We start from the raw sequence: 22,287 nt of genomic DNA, 5'->3' as shown, positions 1-22,287 counted from the left end.
CTGCTGTCAGGCAGGTCTTCTTGTTGTCTGTGGTACTGACACACAGAACTTCGCTTGATGTCAGGAAGCCATTAGGCAGTGATCCTTAATGACAGTAATGACATTGCAGACTAATGCCTTTTAGCTCGGATGTAACAGTATTAAGAATGCTATGTTCCCTCAATTGCCAAGACCCCAGTCAAAAATACAGTTAAAAGCTGGAATGTTTAGGAAACCTGGTTTGAACTATCGAGTAATGTTGTTTTAAAAAAAAAGACCCAGGCAACAGTGAAACTTTAAACATAAAGAGTGAAGATTCATGAGATTCTCAAAAGGTGAGAAGGTCACTTGTACCTCAGCCACAAAGAAAACCAAGCCTCAGAGGAGATTCCGGTTCTACAACAACAGCAACAGCCAACTTACATTTATGTAGCTTCCTTAACATACTTAAAATAGCCTGTGGCGTTGCCATAAAATGCAAGGCATTAGGAGAGGTGAGCGAAAGCAACTTTAAAGAGATTGGCTTTGAGCAGCATTGTAAACCAGAAAAGAGAGTTAGAGAGGTGAAAACAATGAGGGAGGATATTCCAGAATTTAGGAATTCAGAAATTATGGAAGGTTTAGTAAAGGAGGAAGTTACAGAGATGGAGATGTTAAATATCATTGAGACTGAAAGTAGTGCACCAGTGACGAGAGAATAACAATTGAGACTGGCTGGAGTACTGAGGGAGTGTTGCACTGTCAGAGGGCCAGGGCTGAGGGAGCGCCGCACTGTCAGAGGGTCAGGGCTGAGGGAATGGGCACTATTGGAGGGTCAGGGCTGAGGAAATGGGCACGATTGGAGGGTCAGAGCTGAGGGAATGCCACACTGTTGGAGGCTCAGGGCTGAGGGAGTGGGCACTATCGGACGGTCAGGGCTAAAAGAGTGCTGCACTGTCAGAGGATCAGTACTGAAGGTGTGCTGCACTGTCAGAGGGTCAGGGCTGAGGGAGCGCCGCACTGTCAGAGAATCAGGGTTGAGGGAGTGCTGCACTGTTGGAGGGTCAGGGTTGAGGGAGTGTTGCACTGTCAGAGGGTCAGGGCAGAGGGAGTGCTACACTGTCAGAGGGTCAGGGCTGAGGGAGCACCGCACTGTCAGAGGATCAGGGTTGAGGGAGTGTTGCACTGTTGGAGGGTCAGGGCTGAGGGAGTGCTGCACTGTCAGAGGGTCAGGGCTGAAGGAGTGTCACACTGTCAGAGGGTCAGGGCTGAAGGAATGTTGCATTGTCGGAGGGTCAGGGCTGAGGGAGCGCCGCACTCTCAGAGGGTCAGGGCTGAGGGAGTGCCAAAATGTCGGAGGTTCAGGGCTGAGGGAGTGCTGCACTGTCGAAGGGTCATGGCTGAGAGAGTGCTGCACTGTCAGAGGGTCAGGGCTGAAGGAGTGTTGCATTGTCGGAGGGTCAGGGCTGAGGGAGTGCCACACTGTCGGAGGGTCAGGACTGAGGAGTGCTGCACTGTTGAAGGGTCAGGGCTAAGGGAGTGCTGCACTATCAGAGGGTCAGTACTGAGGTAGTGTCACACATCGGAGGGTCAGGGCTGAAGGAGTGCTGCACTGTCAGAGGGTCAGGGCTGAGGGAGTGCCACACTGTCGGAGGGTCAGGGCTGAGGGAGTGCCACACTGTCGGAGGGTCAGGGCTGAGGGACTGCTGCACTGTCGAAGGGTCAGGGCTGAGGAAGTGCCACACTGTCAGAGGGTCAGCACTGATAGAGTGCCACACTGTCGGAGGGTCAGGGCTGAGGGAGTGATTCACTGTTGGAGGGTCAGGGCTGAGGGAGTGCCATACTGTTGGAGGCTCAGGGCTGAGGGAGTGGGTACTGTTGGATGGTCAGGGCTAAAAGAGTGCCACACTGTTAGAGAATCAGTACTGAAGGAGTGCTGCACTGTTGGAGAGTCAGTAGTGAGTGTGTGTCGCACTGTTAGAAGGTCAGTGCTTAGGGAATGCTGCAGTGTCAGGGGGTCATTACTGAGGGACAGCTGCATTCTCAGAGGATCAGTACTGTGGGAGTTCTGTACTGTCAGAGGGTCAGTACTGAGGAAGCTCTGCACTGTCATAGGGTCAATATTGAGGGAGTGCCGCACTGTCGGAGAGTCAGTAATGAGGGAGTGCTGCACTGGCAGAGGGTCAGTGCTGTGGGAGTGCTGCACTGTCAGAGGAACTGGGAGAGTTTTATAAGAGACTAGCACACACACACACCAACTATCATCAATCACATTAACAACGAAAACATCAGGAAGCTAGTGGACCTGTGCCTCACCACCCACTTCACCTTCAACAACATAATCTACAAACAAACCAACGGCACACCCATGGGATCTCTGCTATCAGGATTCATAGCAGAAGCAGTAATGCAAAGACTAGAACAAACGGCCCTACCAACCATCAAACTAAAAATCTGGGTCCGCTACATAGATGACACCTTTGTGATCACAAAACAAAACAAGATCATCAACAACACCCTCACAGGCATAAAATTCACCAAGGATGAAGAAACCGACAACAAACTCGCATTCCTGGACGTCACAGTCGAAAGAACAGATAATGGAGAACTACAAACCTGCATATACAGAAAACCAACAAACACTGACCAAATACTTAACTACACCAGCAACCATCCCAACACACACAAACGAAGCTGTATCAGAACACTATTCCAATGAGCCACCACACACTGCAGCACAGACACACTTCGGAACACAGAGGACAACCACTGATACAACGTATTCAAGAAGAACGGATACTCAAAATATACAGTGTGCAGATTCCTCAAAAACAAACCACGACAAGCAGACCAAACACAGCCAGAAACCCGAACCACCTTACCATACATCAAAGAAGTTTCAGAAATGACAGCCAGACTACTAAGACCCCTCGGAATCCTAGTAGCACACAAACACTATGTAGGACAAACAGGAAGAAAGTTAGCCACCAGGAAACACGAACACCAGCTAGCCACAAAAAGACACAACACCCTCTCCCTTGTAGCCCTACACACGAATGAAAAAAAACACCATTTCGACTGGGACAACACATCTATCCTGGGACAGGCTAAGCAAAAACATGCCAGAGAATTCCGAGAGGCCTGGCACTCCAACCACAGTGCCATAAACAAACACATAGATCTAGATGCCATCTATCAACCCCTCAAAAAATGAACAGGAAAAGACATCGCCACAAACCGCAGTAACCCCATCCAGTAGAAAGATATAAATAGAAAGCAGGAGACAACAGCTTCGCTTCGCTTGGAGGTCAACACTGACGATGTTACTTAGCCAGGTGATGAAACATCAGGATATCAAACCTACAGCTCAGCGAGCAAACCTACACCCCCGAAACTGGGAGAACTGGCAACTGCCTTTTGTTGTACAAATGCTTTTTAAAAAAAACAAAAAGCCTTTTTCCTGATTGTTGCCTCAGGCAATATCTGTCAACCATTAGCAAAGTCCCTCAACTCAGACAAATTGGAACCTCTGCCTTTTACAACCCCTTTTGAAAATAATTATGGACAACATAACCTTGTTAAAGGAGCAATATCATCACAGACATTGCAAACAGTTCTTTCTCGCCATCTTACTGGATCTGTTCAAGAAAAGAACCAACATCATAAGCCCTGACCTGGTAGATATTTTAAGTATCAACTATATATAGTACAGGCCAAAGATATGATAACATTCGAGCAGCATCAGGATTAAATAGGTTGAAGTATGCAGGAGCGAGACTAACGTTGGAATAAAGAAAGCAAAGAGGAAGCCTAAGGAAAGGGTGGTAGACTGCACTAAAACAAACAGATTTAACATCCTTCAAACATATTAATAGTAAAATATTAGTGAAGGATAGTGTGGGACTCACAAGGAACAAGCAAGGCAAGCTGCTCACTGAAGCAAAGAGTATGACAGAGAATGAATTCTTTGCTTCTGTCTTATTAAGAAATAATGTGAATGGCCCAGCTGAAATGGGTGTTGAGCAATTGAGCAGTACAGTGTTAGATCAGGAATAAAAGAATTACTCAAGAAAGATTAGGTCTAATCAAAGGTAGTAGTGGGAAGTTGTGTGTGCAGTCTGAGGAGATAGGAGAAGTGCTGAATGAATATTTTTCCTCAGTATTCACACTGGGAAAGATAATGTTGTTGAGGAGAATACTGAGATACAGGCTACTAGACTATATGGGATTGAAGTTCATAAGGAGGAGATGTTAGCAATTCTGGAAAGTGTGAAAAAAGATAAATCCCCTAGGCAAGATGGGAGTTATCTAGAAATTTCTGGGAAGGCGGGGAGGAGATTGCCAAGCCTTTGGTTTTGATCTTTCTGCCATCAATGTCTACAGGGATAGTGCCAGAAAACTGGAGGATAGCAAATGTTGTTCCCTTGTTCATAAAGGGGAGTAGACACAACTCTGGTAATCATAGAACAGTGAGCCTTACTTCAGTTGTGGGTAAAATGTTGGTAAAGGTTATAAGGAATCAGATTTATAATCATCTATAGAGGAATAAGTTGATTAGAGATAGTCAACACGTTTTGCAAAGGGTAGATCATGCCTCACAAACCTTATTGAGCTCTTTGAGACGGTGACCAAACAGGTGAATGATGAGGGTAAAGCGGTTGATGTGGTGTATGTGGATTTCAGTAAGATGTTTGTTAAGATTCCTCTCGGTAGACTATTGCACAAAAAAATGGAGGAATAAAATTGAGGATGATTTAGTTTGGATCAGAAATTAGCTAGTTGTAAGAAGACAGAAGGGGGTGGTTGATGGGAAGTATTCATCCTGGAGTTCAATTACTATTGGTGTACCACAAGGATCTGTTTTGGGTCCACTGCTGTTTGTCGTTTTTATAAATGAACTGGATGAGGGCATAGAAGGATGGGTTAGTAAATTTGTGGATGATACTAAGGTCGGTGGACTTGTGGATAGTGCTGAAGGATGGTCCAGATTACAGAGGGACATAGATAAGCTGCAGAGCTGGGCTGAGAGGTGGCAAATGAAGTTTAATGTGGAAAAGTGCGAGGTGATTCACTTTGGAAGGAGTAACAGGAATGCAGAGTACTGGGCTCATGGTAAGATTCTAGGTGGTGTAGATGAGCAGAGAGATCTCGTTGTTCATGTATCTAGATCCCTGAAAGGTGCCACCCAGGTTGATAAGGTTGTTAAGAAGGCATACGGTGTGTTAACTTTTATTGGTAGAGGGATTGCCTTTTGGAACCATGAGGTCATGCTGCAGGTGTAGAAAACTCTGGTACAGCCATACTTGGAGCATTGTGTACAGTTCTGGTCATAGCATTGTTGGAAGGATGTGGAAGCTTTGGAAAGTGTTCAGAGGAGACTTACGAGGATGTTGCCTGGTATGGAGGGAAGGTCTTATGAGGAAATGCTGAGGGACTTGAGGGTGTTTTCATTCGTGAGAAGAAGATTGAAAGGTGACTTAATGGAGACAAAGAAGATAATCAAGAGGGTTAGATAGGGTGGACAGGGAGAGCCTTTATCCTTAGATGGTAATGAATAGCATGAGGGGACATAGCTTTAAATTGAGGGGTGATAGATATCGGATAGATGTTAGAGGTAGTCTCTTTACTAAGAGAGTAGAAGGGGCCTGGAACTCACTGCCTGCAACAGTAGTAGATTCGCCAACTTTCAGGGAGTTTAAATGGTCTTTGGATAAACATATGGATGAAAATGGAATAGTGAGAGATAGATAGGCTTCAGATTGGTTCCACAGGTTGGTACAACATCGAGGGTGAAGAACCTGTATTGCGCTGTATTGTTTAAAATGAGGGCAAAGGTTAATCAAGGAAACTACAGACCTGTCGGCTTGACATCAATAGTGGGAAGTCTGATGGACACGATAAAATTTTTTTTAGATTACTTAGGGTGTGGAAACAGGCCCTTCGGCCCAACAAGTCTACACCAACCCTCCGAACAGCAACCCACCCAGACCCATTCCCCAACATTTACCCATTCACCTAACACTACGGGCAACTTAGTATGGTCAATTCACCTGATCTGCACATTTTTGGACTGTGGGAGGAAACCGGATCACCCCGAGGAAACACACACAGACACGGGGAGAAAGTGCCACCTCCACACAGACAGTTGCCTGAGGCAGGAATTGAACCCAGGTCTTTGGCACTGTGAGGCAGCAGTGCTAACCACTGTGCCACCATATCTATACAGGATATGATAAATATATACTTTGAGAAAATTTAGTTCACAACAGTCAATGTGGCTCTGTCAAGAGCAGGTCATGTCTGATAAATGTAATTGAATTCTTTGATGAGGTGAGCCAGGCAGTGGATGAAGGCAGTGCTGTGGATGTTGAATGTTTGGACTTTCAGAAAGCATTTGATATAGTGCCACATGGCAGGTTGGTCAGCAAACTAGAAATGTCTGGGATTGATAGGTCCTTAGCAGTATGGATTAGAAGTGGATTAAAAAAATAGGAAACAGAGCCTAGGCTCTCGATAGGTATTTCTCAGATTGAAGGTGAGTTGAAAGTGGAGTCCCCAAGGAAGCGGTGTTGGGAACCTTGCATTTTCTGATTTATATAAATATTTTGCAGATGGGTATTGAGGGAAAAATCTCTAAATCTGCAGAAGGTACAAAGTCAGGGAAAATATTGAATTGTGAGGCTAATGCTGAGTAACTTCAGAGGGACAAGTTGACCAAATGGGCAGACACCTGGCAGATGAATTTCAGTGCAGAGAAATGTGAGGGAATGCAGTTTGGTATAAGAAACATTTTGAGAAAATACAGATTCAGGGAATAGAGGAGCAGAGAGACTGCAGAATTCATGTGTATAATTCTCTGAAATTGGCCAGGCAATTTGATACAGTTGTTAAGGAAGCTTATCAGATATTTGGGTTTATGAATAAGGGCATAAAGTATAGAAGCAAGGAATTAATGCCACAACTCTAAAAATCATTGGACAGGCCACATTTCACGTACAGTTTACTGGAATGTTACCAGGAATGAGGGACTTTACATGTCAGGGAAGAGTAGAGAAATTGGACTTATTCTCCTTGGAGCAGAGAAGATTAAGATGTGACCTGATTAAAATGTTCAAATTTAGGAACATTTGACAGAGTAAAGACAGATATTCTGATTCCATTTGAGCAATGTCAGTAACCAGGGATGGGGGGGGGGGGGGGGGGGGGGGGGAAGGGAGGTGGGGGAGAGTGGGGGTTCTTGATTTCAAGAATGTCAGCAAGAGAGTGGAGAGTGAGATGAGAAGAAACTACTTCACTCAGAATTGTAAGGATTTGGAATACATTACCAGGGAGAGTGCTGGAATTGAATTCCATCGGAGGGTTCAAATGAGACCTGGAGATACATTTGAAAGCAATGCATTTATGGGCAGCACAGTGGCACATGGTTAGCACTGCTGCCTGAGATCCGGGTTCAATTCCCACCTCAGACAACTGTCTGTGTGGAGTTTGCATAATCTCCCCGTATCTGCGTGGGTTTCCTCCCATGTTCCAAAAATGTGCAGGTTCGGTAAATTGGCCATGCTAAATTGCCTGTAATGTGGAGTGAATGGGTCTGGGTGGGTTGCTCTTCGGAGGGTCGGTGTGGACTTGTTAGGCCAAAGGGCCTGTTTCCACACTGTAAGTAATCTAAATTTCGACGGCTATGGAGATTGGGCTGGACAAGGGGATGTCGTGGGTAGTTCTTTGAAAAAAAACCCAGCAGAAATGGGTCAAATGGCCTCCTCCTGTAATCTAAACTTCAACAATTTTGTAAGTAGAATCAGAATACCTACAGTGTGGAAACAGGCCCTTCAGCCCAACAATTTCACACCAACCCTCCAAAGAGTAACCCACCCAGACCCATTCACCCCACACTACAGGCAATTTAGCATGGCTAATTTACCGAACCTGCACATTGTTGGAACATGGGCGGAAACCCATGCAGATACGGGGAGATTATGCAAACTCCACACAGACAGTTGTCTGAGGTGGGAATTGAACCCGGGTCTCAGGCAGCAGTACTAACCACTGTGCCACTGTACTGCCCATAAATGCATTGCTTTCAAATGTATCTCCAACTCTCATTTGAACCCTCCGATGGAATTCAATTCCAGCACTCTCCCTGGTAATGTATTCCAAATCCTTACAACTCTGAGTGAAGAAGATTCTCCTCATCTCACTCCTCATTCTCTTGCTGACATTCTTGAAATCATGACACCGCCCCTTCCCCCCCCCCAAACAACCTAATGCACCTAACCTACACATCCCTGAACACAATGGGCAACTTAGCATGGCCAATTCATCTAACCTGCATATCTTTGGACTGTGGGAGGAAACCCACACAGACAGAGCAAACTCCACACAGATAGTCACCTGAGGCTGGAATCAAACCCAGGTCCCTAGCATTGTATTGCAGCAGTGCTAACTACTGAGCCATCATGCCACCCAAGTTCACCTTGATCAAAACTCACCTCTAGCTCTCATTCAAATAAAACAAAGAACTGCAGAAACTGGAAATCTGAAACAAGAACTGAAATTACTGGAGAAACACAGCAAGTCTGGCAACATCTGTACAGACAAAGCAGAATTAATGTTTTGAGTTCAGTGACCCCTCTTCAGAGTTCTGAATCTATACCAAAGACCTAATTGAGAAATGGCCATGCCATTGATTTGGCATAAAGGGAAGGGATACATCATAAGGAGCAATTGTTATCAGATGTTACCATAGAACTGGTGAGCATGTGTATAGGGTATACTCTCCTCTCTCGATTGATAGACAAATTTCAGAGTGTCTGTTATAAGAAGGATATTATTAAACTGGAGAAGGTTCGGAAAAGATTTACCAGGATGTTGTAGGGAATAGAGGGTTTGAGATATAAAGATAGACTGGAAAGTCTGGGACTTTTTTTCTGGAGCGTAGGAGGTTGAGAGGTGGCCTTATAAAGGTCTATAAAGTCATGAGGGACATTGATAAAGTGAATAACAAGGGTCTTTTCCCTCGTATGAGAGAGCTCAAAACTAGGAGACATATTTTTAAGATGAGAGGAGAAAGATTTGAAAAGGACATGAGGGTCAACCTTTTCACACAGAATGGTTTGTGTGTGAATGAACAGCCAGTAAGTGATGGAGGCAGGTGTAGTTACAACATTTAAAAGACATTTGGATAAGTTAATGAATAAGAAAGGTTTGGAGGGATGTGGACCAAGCGCAGGCAGGTGTTCTGAAGAAGAGTCATCCAGACTTGAAATGTTAACTTGCTCTCTCTCCATGGATGTGACCTTTGTTGTTTTCAGTACAGATTCCAGCATCTGCAGTAATTTGCTCTGAAAGGCAAGTGGGAATAGTTTGGTTTGGGAACATTGTCGACGTCGACTGCTTTGACTGAAAGGTTTGTTTCCATGTTGTATAGCACTGTTTTGGGCAACCTCTATTCTAAATAATAACATTACAATTTACACTGCACCAAACATAATAGCTTTGCACAGTGTTGGGATTAGCATAAACTCTCATATGCATCTTTAAATAGAAATCTAATTTTAAGTGGTGTGAAATTGGAAAAATTATTAATTACGAAGAAACAAAATTAATCTATGTGGCCCTGGAGGCTTGAAAACAAAATTAGAATTTGTCACAAACCTGAGGCATTCAAAACATTGACTTTACATTTTGTTGTAGCAGAGAGTTCATTAATGAGAGATGCCCTTCCATATTTAGGTTTCTCCATACTTTTGTCCAGATCTCCTGACCTGACTAATGTGCTCTGAAGGTCATATTGGACTCCTTGAAGGTCTCCACAATCTGACTGCCTGCACATTGTACAGGAGGCTTACATTTTTGATGGATAATTACCTTATGCCTCCGAAAAAGTCTGCCACTCTAAATTTGAGTTATTGGAGACTTCCAAGGGTTCCAAGCCACTTACCTGTATAGTTACACAAAATGAGGATTAAAATCTGTTCTGAGTGACTATAAAGCTGGCACGCTCTCCCAATCTCTTTAGCTTGCTGCTGATTCCTTTTGAATGATCTCATGATAAATCCTTCCCCAACCTGATCAGACACTCCCCAACCCAACCTGTCTATCCCTGAGTTCCCTTCCTGGTGCACCCCTTACTCACCTACCTGGCACCCATCCACTTTGTCAGTTGCCTGCCAAATTACTCATTCATCCACATACCAACCAGCTCAACCCCTCAACTCACCAGCTTTGTGACCACCACCACCTCCCCCCACCCTCCTCACCCTGACATCTTTATATTCTCTCCAAAGGTTGGCAATGAGGCTTTCAGATGTGTAAACCCTTCACTTATTGGAATACAATAAATGGCAGAATTGTTACAGCACAGAAGAGGCCATTTGGCCAATCACTTCTGTACCTTTCTATCATCTTGCTCCAATCTCCTGCCTTTTCCCTATATCCCTGCTCACTATTTATATCCAAATAACCATCCAATGCTGCTCATGAACGTCTCCATTGAATCTGCCTCCACCACGTTCCCAGGCAATACATTCTAAACCCTAACTGTTTGCTGTGTGGAACGGTTTTTGCTCACATCACTTTTACTTTGCTTGTACATCAATTTAAAACCACTCCCTCTTGTTCTTTTTATTCTTTTTATGAGCAGGAACAGTTTCTTCCTACTTACTTCATCCAGCCTGCTCATGGTTTTAAAAATCTTGACCAAATCTCCTCTTGGCGTTCTTCTCTCCAAGGAGAACTGTCCCAACCACTTCTACCTACCCTCACCCCGACGTTTCTCAATCAATTTTGGTCTGTCTCCATTGCATTCACATCTTTAATAATGTGCTGCTCACAGGACTCCAGCTGAGGTCAAACAGGTGTCTTTTAGCACCACTTCCTTCCTCTTGTACTGTATGTTAAGAGCAAAGACAGGGCATGGAATATCCAGCTCTCTCCTAGTGCTGCATCACATGCACTCAAGTAGATTGAAGGCATTTCTGAGGCCTCTGACATCAGATGTTGGTCAGAAATGCAAAGCTCTGACACAGCATAAGATAGAATCACAGAAAATAGGTGCAGGAGTAGGCCATTTGGCTCTTTGAGTCTGCACCACCATTCAATATGATTATGGATGACCATGCAATGTCAGTATGCCATTCCTGCTTTCTCCACAGACCCCCAATCCTCGTAGCTGCAAGGGCCACATCCAGCTCCGCCTTAAATATATCTAAAGAACTGACCCCACCAGCTTCCTGTGGGAGAGAATTCCACAGGTCCGCAACTCTCTGAGTGAAGAAGTCCTCCCTCATCTCAGTCCTGAATGGCTAACCCCTTATTCTTGTACTGTGACACCTAGTTTTGGATTTGCCCAACATCGGGGACCCCGCATTTAGCCTGTCCAGTCCTATCAGAATTTTACATGTTTCTATGAGGTTTGTCCTCGTCCTTCTAAATTCCAGTGTGAGAACTATAATCCGTTGGAAATTGGAGCCTTTATGTGGCAAATGGGGAACTGATAACAACATAGTGAGGGAAAGAATGCATTTGGGAGCTGAGTGAGCAGAGCAACTGGTTGGTGACCTCCCTAAATAATCTGATGGAAGCATTGTGAAGCTAGTGTTGCAGGGGACTGAACAGATAATGGCCTTGCTAGTCTGGAGACTGAAAAATGTGTTGCTGGAAAAGTGCAGCAGGTCAGGTAGCATCCAAGGAGCAGGAGAATCAATGTTTCGGGCATAAGCTCTCCTTCATTCTTATGCCCAAAACGTCAATTCTCCTGCTCCTTGGATGCTGCCTGACCTGCTGCACTTTTCCAGCAACACATTTTTCAGCTCTGATCTCCAGCATCTGCAGTCTTCACTTTCTCCTGGCAATCACAGGCAGATTACCATTGTGCCCCACTTCCTTACTGTTAAGATTGAGCTCCACATTTCCGGTTGAGAATTCCAATCCTGAACATAAGACCAGAAAATATGGGAGCAGGACAGGGTCATTTGGCCCATCAACTCTGTTCTGTCATTTGATCACGGCTGATATGTTTCTCTCCCCATTCTCCTGCCATCTCCCTGGAACCCTTGATCCCCTTTCCTAATCACTAATCACTAACCACCAGAAGTCAAATTGATGGGTAAGCAAGGGGAATGCTTCCTGAATGTTATTTTCCCTGCAATAGACATGACAAAAACAAACTTTTCTGTTGTTCCTTTATCTCATCATCCCAAGTGGGATCCATCTGTGCATCAGCTGCTTGGTAGGAGCATCTGTAAATCTGTAATGCAGAATCAATTCTTTGGCCATGAAAATATCTTTTGTAAACAATGTGAATGGTCCTTAAATGAATGCACATTCTTACTTTAATCTTGCTTTAAGAATTCCTCATACTGCAGGATATTCAGGTGACATCAGACACTGTCTCTCCTTTACAGCAGTTAGTGCCATGGGGGAGGTGATAGCCTAATGGTGTTGGCACTGTATGGCTAATTCAAAGGTCTATGTAATATTCTGGGAGCTGGGGTTCAAATCCTGCCCTGGTCGATTTTGAACTCAATAAATATCAGAAATTAAGAATCTAATGATGACCATGAATCAATTGTTGAAAAATCTCATTTGCCCTTTCGGAAAGGAAACTACCATCCTGACCTGGTTTGTGAGTCCAGATCTACAGCAAGGAGGTTGATTCTCAACTGCCCCATGGGTAAGTAGGAATGAGCAATGAATGCTATCTAGCCAGTGATGCCCTCATCCCATGAATGAGCTTTTAAAAAATATTGTGTTCAGTGCCAGCTGGGTATCAGTTAAGTTTAGTGCAGGGTGAAATTGGGAGGAGGATGAGTCCTGAGCAAGGGAAGGAGCAGCATTATGTCAGGCAAGAGATAAAGTGCGTCAGGTCTGGCTCTGGGGGAAGAGGAGTGTCCCTGGTGTGGTATCATCCATGGTGTAACCAGGCCAACACAGAAGCTGGTGCTAGGTTCAACAGCAGGGGGAGAGGTTGGCAGGTGGGGGTTGGGATTACTTTGGATTGGACGGTAGTTGTCAGGCCAGCCTGGGAGAAGGGATGGTGGATGTGATCATGTTAGTCTGTGGATTCTGTTCTGGGAAAGGTTTCTTGTCAGGATCCATGAGAATATCCATGTTAACTAGAGTGGGTGTCAAAGATTGTGTATAGAATGGGAAATAGAGAGAGTTGAGGAAAGGCACAATTAGATTTTGAGATCAAGGTAAAAGAAAAATATCCTTGCATTCAACAGTGAATACTATGGCTGTACCATCAATATATCAGGAGAACCAGTCTTTAGTTATACTGAGTGCTCTATGGAGCACATGACTTGCACATTGAAACGGTGCCAGTTACCAATTGTTGAGTATTCTTGGAGTCACATCAAAGAATGATACAACACAGAGGGAGAATAATGACCATATTCTATGTGTCATTCCTTTGAAAAAAGATTCCAATTAGAGTCAGACCCCTGTTCTTTTTCCGTGGCCCTGCAAATGTTTGCCCTTCATATTTATCCAATTCTCTTTTGAAAATCACAACTGTATCTTCGTCCCTCATCCTTTTAGGCAGTCATTCCAGAAGATTAACAACTCATTACACATCAAAAGTAATTCGCATCTTGCCTCTGTGTTTTTTTTGCCAATCAACTCAAATCCTGTTGCTGTTGAAACCAGCTTTTGTTTGACTCTGATACAATCCCACGCACTCTAGACCAGTCACTTACTTTGACTCCCATTGGAATTCACTGTTTTCCAATCTCCTGAATCTGCTTCATTGACTTCCACTTGGTAGTGATGAATTGGGACCCCGCCATGCGAATCTGGCTTGGTGAAGGAGATTCTTGCAATTGTCTGCGATACGGCGAGGACTCTCAATCCGTATGGTCGGGACGGGACAGCTGCCAAGGAAAAAAAACACACAGTATCTGAGCAAACTCTGAGCAGCAAATTCAAATCTGCATCAATGACTAGTTTCTGATCTCTGCAGCATCTTCCACCAAGATTACTTTCTTCATTAGATTGCTTCAGTAGCAGCAAAGCAGCCAAATTATCAGGCCTGGCCAAGTGGGTAGTACTCTGAGGCAAACGTGGTGGGTTCAATCTATTCTCTGGAGTTATGGAACAATATCTAGATTGATATTTGAGTGAACTCAGCTTTGCTGGCGGTGCAGCCTTTCAACAGGGAAGGAGGTGGTCATGTCAGTGCACTAGTAATCCAGATCCTCGACTAATGGCCTTGGGGGCAAGGGTTCAAATCTCACCACAAGAGCAAGGATTCAATTTACAGAATCTTGAACTAAAAATGCAACATTACATTGGCTATGAATCATTGATTGTTATTTGGTTCACCTACTTTCTCCAGGGAATGAAGTTTGCTCTTCATGTGTCAGCAGACCTACTGATGTATTGACTCTTTAACTCTGAATGGCCTGGCAAGACAGTCAATTATTTGCACTTTTTGAAAATGCCTCTGCTCCCACTTAAATGCGTTGAAAGAATATAAAGACGTTTCATTTCTCTGGCTGGAGCAAGTGATCTATACCATGGCACTACTTGATGGGTAAACAAGGGGGGGCTTGCCTCCTGACTGATATTTATTCCACAACAGGCAGAGCAAAAATAGATTTTTCTTTTGTCCTTTATATCATTGTCACGAGTGGGATCATGCTGTGCACCAGCTGCCTGATGAAAGCATCTGTAAAATTATAATGCAAAATCGATTATTTGATTGTAGAAAATAATCACTTGTACACCGCGATGATGTGAAAGGTCCGTAAATTCTTGGTTAGACGTATTGGTTAATGCATTCTGTATATAATTCAAGTAACCGAATGGGTATTTGAGAAGATTGTCACTGGAGAGTGAACTGATGTGTCTGTAGTTGCTGTAAGCTTTTGCTTTATCATCAACAATAGCTTACATTCATACAGCTTCCTTAATGCAGAAATGTCCCAAGGCACTTTGTAGAAATGTGGTCAGACAAAAATGAATGCTAAAATGACAAAGAAAATGTTAACAATTATGGCTACAATGCATTTAGTACTGATCCTATATTTATACCTTTGTGTATTGATTCCACAAATGAGAATTACCTTTAACAATTTGATCTCTCAAATCAATGAGTGATACAGCACAACCATACGGCTTATCATGCCTGTGAAAGCTCCTTCAGTTACCTAATTAGCCTCTTCCCCACTGCTCTTTTCCTGCAGTATCATACCCCTTCATTCAATTTCACCGTTCAAAGTTACCATTGAACCTCCTTGAACCATCCTTTCCTGATCATAAGAAGCCCTTTTGTAATTGTTAAGATGCCCATGAGATTGTCCTTGATTGTCTCAGCTCTAATATGCTTTGTTGTCCTGATCTGACTGTTAGGAAGTTCATTAAATAATGTGTCTTAGATGGTGCCAAGCTGTACTTGCAAGGCTAGGAACTACAGAGGGTGGGAACAGATTGCAACACATGTGTCACATGGGTTGGAAACACTCCACTTTTAAAATTACTTCCCCATTTACACTGTACATTGACCTTCAGCAGTTATTGATGTCGCTGATTTCATTCTGATTCCATTACACTTCTTTTCTCACTTTATCCTGAAAGCAAGTTATGAGGACACCAATATCAATTCCCTGTCAAACACACAGCAGTCTTGGTTGATTGGAGTCCACCATCCACAAAAGGCTTCCACGCTTGTTGCCTTTGTGACATGTCCTGTGGACTATCTCGAAGTCAGTGTTGCTGCGTAAAATGACTGCAAAAGCAATTCGCTGCTGGAATCAAACCAGAGATTCTATAGCTCTTCACCGTCACAAAATACTGACCCCACGGTCATTCCTTGGACCTGAATACTTTATACTCTGCATGAACGGAATCCATCAATATGTTTTGTGAAACAGCCAAACAACTTTGCATTAGGCTTGTCACTGGTGTCACTGTACCTGAATCTGTTTGGAAGATTTGCAAAGATTTTAGGCAAGGAATATTTTGACAATCAGTGAGAATTTTGAGATCCTTTGGAACACTTAATATTCGACCATTATTTGAGAGTAACATGGTTTGAAAAAGTAAGTAGGAAGAAAATAGTTCCTTGTTCAGTTCCCCTCTTCTGTGGGCACTTATTCTTCTGATCATTGATCTTATTTGTCCCTGTGGGATCTTGCTGTTCATATATTGCCTGCCACATCTTCACCATTTGCAATAGTAACCTCCCTTCAAAAGTAACTCATTGCTTTAAGGCACTTTCGAATGCATGCAAAAGGGTCACTGGATTCAAAATGTTAACTCTGCTTTCTCCCCACAGATGCTGCCATACCTGCTGAGTTTCTTCAGCGATTTCTATATTTGTTTGTTTGAAATCCCTTACAGTTATAAAAAATGCTAGTTTGTTTTCATTTCAGTGTCAGGTTGTGAAAAGAGGGAGAAGGGACATAGGAAGAAATATATTCAACTGAACTGAGTTGTTAATAGAGTGGACGGAGTCACCTTTCCTTTGTATGGGAAGGATAATGGTGGAGTGGTATTGTTGGTGGGCAAGCGTGGTAATGTCCTGGGGATCTTGGTTCAATTCCTGTCACGATAAATGGTAAAATTTGAATTAAACTTTAAAAAATTTCTGAGATTAAAAGTCAAATGATGATCATTATTGAATGTGATATAAATTACAGAAAGAAAACTTTCATATTGAATTCTGTCTGCATGACCTTCAACACCAGTCCCACTGATTGGTTATTGACTGTCCTCTGAAAGGCACAGTATGTCACTCAGTTGTATCATAAAACTATAAAGACATAGGAGTAGAAATTAAGCCATTCAGCCCATTGAGTCTGCCGTGCCATTGAATCACAGCTGATAAGGACTGTCATGTGTTGATAAGGTAAGGATTTTCCACTTCTTTTTTATCATGAGACTGGTAAAACAAAATGCTTTTTTCTTTCTTCATTTATCTATTATTTGAAAAACAGTATAGCAGAGAAGTATTAGAAACAAATTAACTCATAAGTTTAAATAAATTAACAAAGTAATTAACTATGTAAAGTTGGCTAGGCAGGTGATGTCGCTGTATGATGTGGGTGCTGGCTGTTCCCACTGTTAACTGCACTGTCCACATCTGCAACAAGTGTTGGTTGCTGGAGGAACTCCAGCTCAGAGCTGATGAGCTGGAATCTGAACGTCAAAACGCAGCACATCCAGGAAGGGGAGAGTTATCCGGATGCCTCTTTCCAGGAGGCTGGTGGAGTAAGTAATTCAAATTCAGTTAGTGATCAGGGACAACAGGGTGTGATTGCAAATGAAGCAGTTCGGGGAATCCTGACTTCAGGAATGGAGGAACCTCAACTCTTGACCTTATCCAACAGGTATGACATGCTTTCTCCCTGTGTGGATGAGGGAAAGGGCTGCGGGGAGGATGAGCCAGCTGACCACGGCACCATGCTGCAGAAGGCCATTCGAGAGGGGGGAGCAAAAAGACAAGTAGTTGTTATGGGAGATTCTATAATTAGGGGTCAGGTAATATCCTTTACGAGCCGGATCAGGAGTCCCACATAGTGTGTTGCCTGCCCAGTGCCAGGCTATAGGACATCTCTGACCGGCTTGAAAGGATATTGGAGTGGGAGGGGGAAGATCCAGTTGTTGTGATCCATGTTGGGACAAACAGCATAGCAAGGGTAGGATGGAGAACCTATTTGGGGATTATCGAGCACTGCGAATGAAATTAAGGAACAGGTGCTCAAAGGTAATAATCTCCAGATTACTGCCCGAGTCACGTGCAAATTGGCTTAGGGACAAGAAAATTAGGGAAGTAAGCATGTGGTTAAGAGAGTGCTGCTGGAAAGAGGGGTTTCATTTCATGGGGCATTGGTATCAGTTTTGGAACCGAAGGATCTGTACCGATGGGATGGTCTCCACCTCAACCGATCTGAAACCAAAGTTCTAGTGAAAAGGATAAATAGGGTGTCACTCGGAGTTTAAACTTGTGAGTCGGGTGGAAGTGAAAGGGCAAACAATAGAAAGTATAATGGTAAATGAAAAGGTAAGCAGCAGGTTTGTATGTTTGCAGGAGGGTTTACGATCAAAGCAAGCTATGATAGAAGTAAAAAGGAAGGTTAACTCAGGAGACATTATTAGAAATCAAGAGAATAAGAAAGCTAGCATAAGGGTACATTATCTAAATGCTCATATTATTCATAACAAGGTCAGTGAGCTAACAGCACAAATCATCAGAAATGATTATGATTTGGTAGCCATTACAGAGACATGGTTACAGGATAGTCACAACTGGTCACCAAACCATCATCTCCCAGACCATACAGAACCTCATCACCTCAGGAGATCTCCCACCCACAGCTTCCAACCTCATAGTCCAGGAACCCCACACTGCCCAGTTCTACCTCCTTCCCAAGATCCACAAGCCTGATCACCCTGGCCGACCCATTGTCTCAGCATGCTCCTGTCCCACTGAATTCATCTCCAGCTACCTTGACACTGTCCTATCCCCCCAATCCAGGAACTCCCCACATATGTTCGGGACACCACCCACGCCCTCCACCTCCTCCAAGACTTTCGTTTCCCCGGCCCCCAACGCCTCATCTTCACCATGGATATCCAATCCCTCTACACCTCCATCCGCCATGACCAGGGCCTCCAAGCCCTCCATTTTTTCCTCTCCAGACATCCTTAACATTACCCTTCTACCGACACTCTCAGTTGTTTGGCCGAACTGGTCCTCACCCTTAACAATTTCTCCTTTGAATCCTCCCACTTCCTCCAGACCAAAGGGGTAGCCATGGGCACACGTATGCCTGTCTCTTTGTTGGCTACGTAGAACAGTTGATCTTCCGTAATTACACCGGCACCACTCCCCGCCTCTTCCTCTGCTACATTGATGACTGCATTGGCGCCACCTCATGGTCCCGCGAGGAGGTTGAGCAATTCATCAACTTCACCAACACATTCCACCCTGACCTTAAATTTACCTGAACCATCTCTGACACCTCCCTCCCCTTCCTGGAGCTCTCCATCTCCATTAATGATGACCAACTTGACACTGACATTTTTTTCAAACCCACTGACTCCCACAGCTACCTGGATTACACCTCTTCCCACCCTACCTCTTGCAAAAATGCCATCCCGTATTCCCAATTCCTCCACCTCCGCCGTATCTGCTCCCAGGAGGGCCAGTTCCACCATAGAACACATAAGATGGCCTCCTTCTTTAGAGACCGCAATTTCCCTTCCCACATGGTTAAAGATGCCCTCCAACGTATCTCGTCCACATCCCGCACCTCCGCCCTCAGACCACACCCCTCCAACCGTAACAAGGACAGAACGCCCCGGTGCTCACCTTCTACCCTACAAACCTTCACATAAACCAAATCATCCGCCGACACTTCCACCACCTCCAAAATGACCCCACCACCAGGAATATATTTCCCTCCCCATCCCTTTCCACCTTCCGCAAAGACCGTTCCCTCCGTGACTACCTGGTCAGGTCCACGCTCCCCTACAACCCACCCTCCCATCCTGGCACTTGCCCCTGCCACTGCAGGAACTGTAAACCCTGTGCCCTCACCTCCTCCCTCACCACTATCCAAGGCCCTAAAGGAGCCTTCCACATCCGTCAAAGTTTTACCTGCACATCCACTAATATCATTTATTGTATCCGTTGCTCCAGATGTGGTCTCCTCTACATTGGGGAGACTGGGCGCCTCCTAGCAGAGCACTTTAGGGAACATCTCCGGGACACCTGCACCAATCAACCACACTACCCCGTGGCCCAACATTTCAACTCCCCCTCCCACTCTGCCGAGGACATGAAGGTCCTGGGCCTCCTTCACCGCCGCTCCCTCACCACCAGACACCTGGAGGAAGAACGCCTCATCTTCCGCCTCGGAACACTTCAACCCCAGGGCATCAATGTGGACTTCAACAGCTTCCTCATTTCCCCTTCCCCCACCTCACCCTAGTTCCAAACTTCCAGCTCAGCACTGTCCCCATGACTTGTCCGGATGTGTCCTACCTGACTAGCTCTTTTTCCACCTATCCACTCCACCCTCTGCTCCCTGACCTATCACCTTCATCCCCTCCCCCACTCACCCATTAGGCTCTATGCTACTTTCTCCCCACCCCCACCCTCCTCTAGCTTATCTCTCCATGCTTCCAGCTCACTGCCTTTATTCCTGATGAAGGGCTTTTGCCCAAAATGTCGATTTCGCTGCACTTTGGATGCTGCCTGAACTGCTGTGCTCTTCCAGCACCACTGATCCAGAATCTGGTTTCCAGCATCTGCAGTCATTGTTTTTACCAGGATGTATCTACTGGCAGGTGAAACTAGGACAAGAGGGCATAGCCCTAAAATTAGAGGGAGCAGATTTAGGACTGAATTCAGAAGGAACTTCTTCATCCAGAGAGTTGTTAATCTATGGAATTCCTTACCTAGTGAAGTAGTTGATACGACTTCAGTAAACATTTTTAAAGCTAAGGTAGATTTTTCTTTGAAAGACAAATGAATTAAGGGTTACGGTGAGAGGGCGGGTAAGTGGAGCTGAGTCCATGAAAAGATCGGCAATGACCTTATTGAGTGGTGGAGCAGGCTCAAAGTATCAGACAGCCGACTCCTGCTCCTGGTTCTTATGTTCTTGTCTGTTTCTCAATCCTATACTCCAGCTTTCTCACCTTGGACAACTTGATACTCAAGAACCTATCTATCTCCGTCTTAAATATACTCAATGACCTGGCCTCCACAGCCTTCTGTGGCAGTGAATTCCATAGATTCACCACTCTCTGGCTGAAGAAATTTCTCAAAATGTAGTCTGACCAGAGCCTTATAGAGCCTCAGAAGTACACCTCTGCTTTTATATTTAAGTCCTCTCAAAATAAATGCCATCATTGCATTTGATTTCCCAACTACTGACTCAACCTGCAAGTTTACCTTGAGACAATCTTGGACTCGAAACTCCCGAATCCCTTTGCACTTCAAACTTCTGAATATTTTGTCCCCATTTGGACAATAGTCCATGCCTCTATTCTTCCGACCAAAGTGCACGACCTCAGACTTTCCCATATTATACTCCATGTGCCACTTCTTTTCCCACTCTCCTAACCTGTCCAACTCCTTCTGCAGCCTCCCTGCCTTGTCAATACTACCTGTCCCTCCACCAATCGTGGTATCAAATGCAAACTTAGCCAGAATGCCCTCAGTTCCTTCATCCAGGTCATTAATGTATAAATTGAGAGGTTGAGGCCTCAACATTGAGCCTTGCGAACACCACTGTCACCGGCTGCCATCATGCAAAGGACCCTTTTATCACCACTCTCTGCTTTCTGCCAGACAGCCAAGTTTCTATCCATGCCAGTACCTTTTCTCTAACACCATGGGTCTTTATCTCACTCAATAGCCTCCTGTGCAGCACCTTGTCAAAGGCCTTCTTGAAGCCCAGATAGATAACATCTATTGGCTCTAAAACGGTGCTATTTTCTGTAGATTGTGAAGGAGCAAAGATGGTATTTAATAGAGTGATATGCTCTTCCTGTTGGATATGGGAGTTTAGGGAGAGTTTCCATGTTACTGATGATTATGTCTGCAGGAAATGAATTTAGCTGCAAATCCTATCAAGTCACATGGATCGGTTGGAGTAGCAGTTAGAGGCAGTGAGGAATTTACAGGAGTTGGGGGTGTGATGGTTGGCAGTAAAAGGAAGAGAGAAAAGCTGCCGATACAGTCAGGTAAATGAGTTAATTCCAGGAAAGGTAAGAGAGGTAGGCAGGTAGTGCAGGAGTCTTCTGTGGCTATCCCCATTTCAAACAAGTATGTTATCTTGGAAAATGATGGACTCTTAGGGGAATGTAGCATGAACAGCCAAGTATCTGGTATCAAAACAGGCTGTAATGTAATGAGGGGCACATTGGGTTCCAAGTGAACTATTGTGATAGGAGACTCTCTAGTCAGAGGCAGACTTATGCGGCTCTCCTTGGTCTAACCTGCTCATTACTTGGAATATAAAACAAAGAAAATAGAATATAGAACATAAAACAGTACAGCACAGTACAGGCCCTTTGAGATTTGATTTTGCACTGACCTTTTAATCTACTCTAAGATCGGACTAATCTACATACCCTTCATTGTACTATCTTCCATGTGCTTATCCAAGAATCACTTAAATGTCCCTTATACATCTGACTATACTACCACCACTGGCAGTGCATTCTACACACCCACCACTCTCTGAGGAACAAACCTACATCTGACATCTCCCCTAAATCTTCCTTCTATTACCTAGAATCATGCCTCTCATGATAGACATTTCCACCATGTGAATAGAAGTCTCTGGCAATCCACTCGACCTCTGCCTCTCA

At 44.4% G+C, this 22,287-nt stretch overlaps 1 protein-coding gene across 1 annotated transcript in view; it reads right to left on the bottom strand.

The window, feature by feature from the left end:
• Positions 1–22,287, bottom strand: part of LOC132820630 (neural cell adhesion molecule 2-like) — a 581,438-nt gene that overhangs the window by 258,088 nt on the left and 301,063 nt on the right. Inside the window, exon 12 of the mRNA XM_060832832.1 lies at positions 13,659–13,832. Coding sequence (XP_060688815.1) covers positions 13,659–13,832 — 174 coding nt within the window. The remainder of the gene's footprint in view (positions 1–13,658; positions 13,833–22,287) is intronic.

The sequence above is a fragment of the Hemiscyllium ocellatum genome, chromosome 12 (genome assembly GCF_020745735.1).
Source record: "Hemiscyllium ocellatum isolate sHemOce1 chromosome 12, sHemOce1.pat.X.cur, whole genome shotgun sequence".
NCBI classification, from domain to species: domain Eukaryota; kingdom Metazoa; phylum Chordata; class Chondrichthyes; order Orectolobiformes; family Hemiscylliidae; genus Hemiscyllium; species Hemiscyllium ocellatum.
Note: the sequence above shows the minus strand (reverse complement) of the source record. Positions and strands in the feature narration are given on the sequence as shown.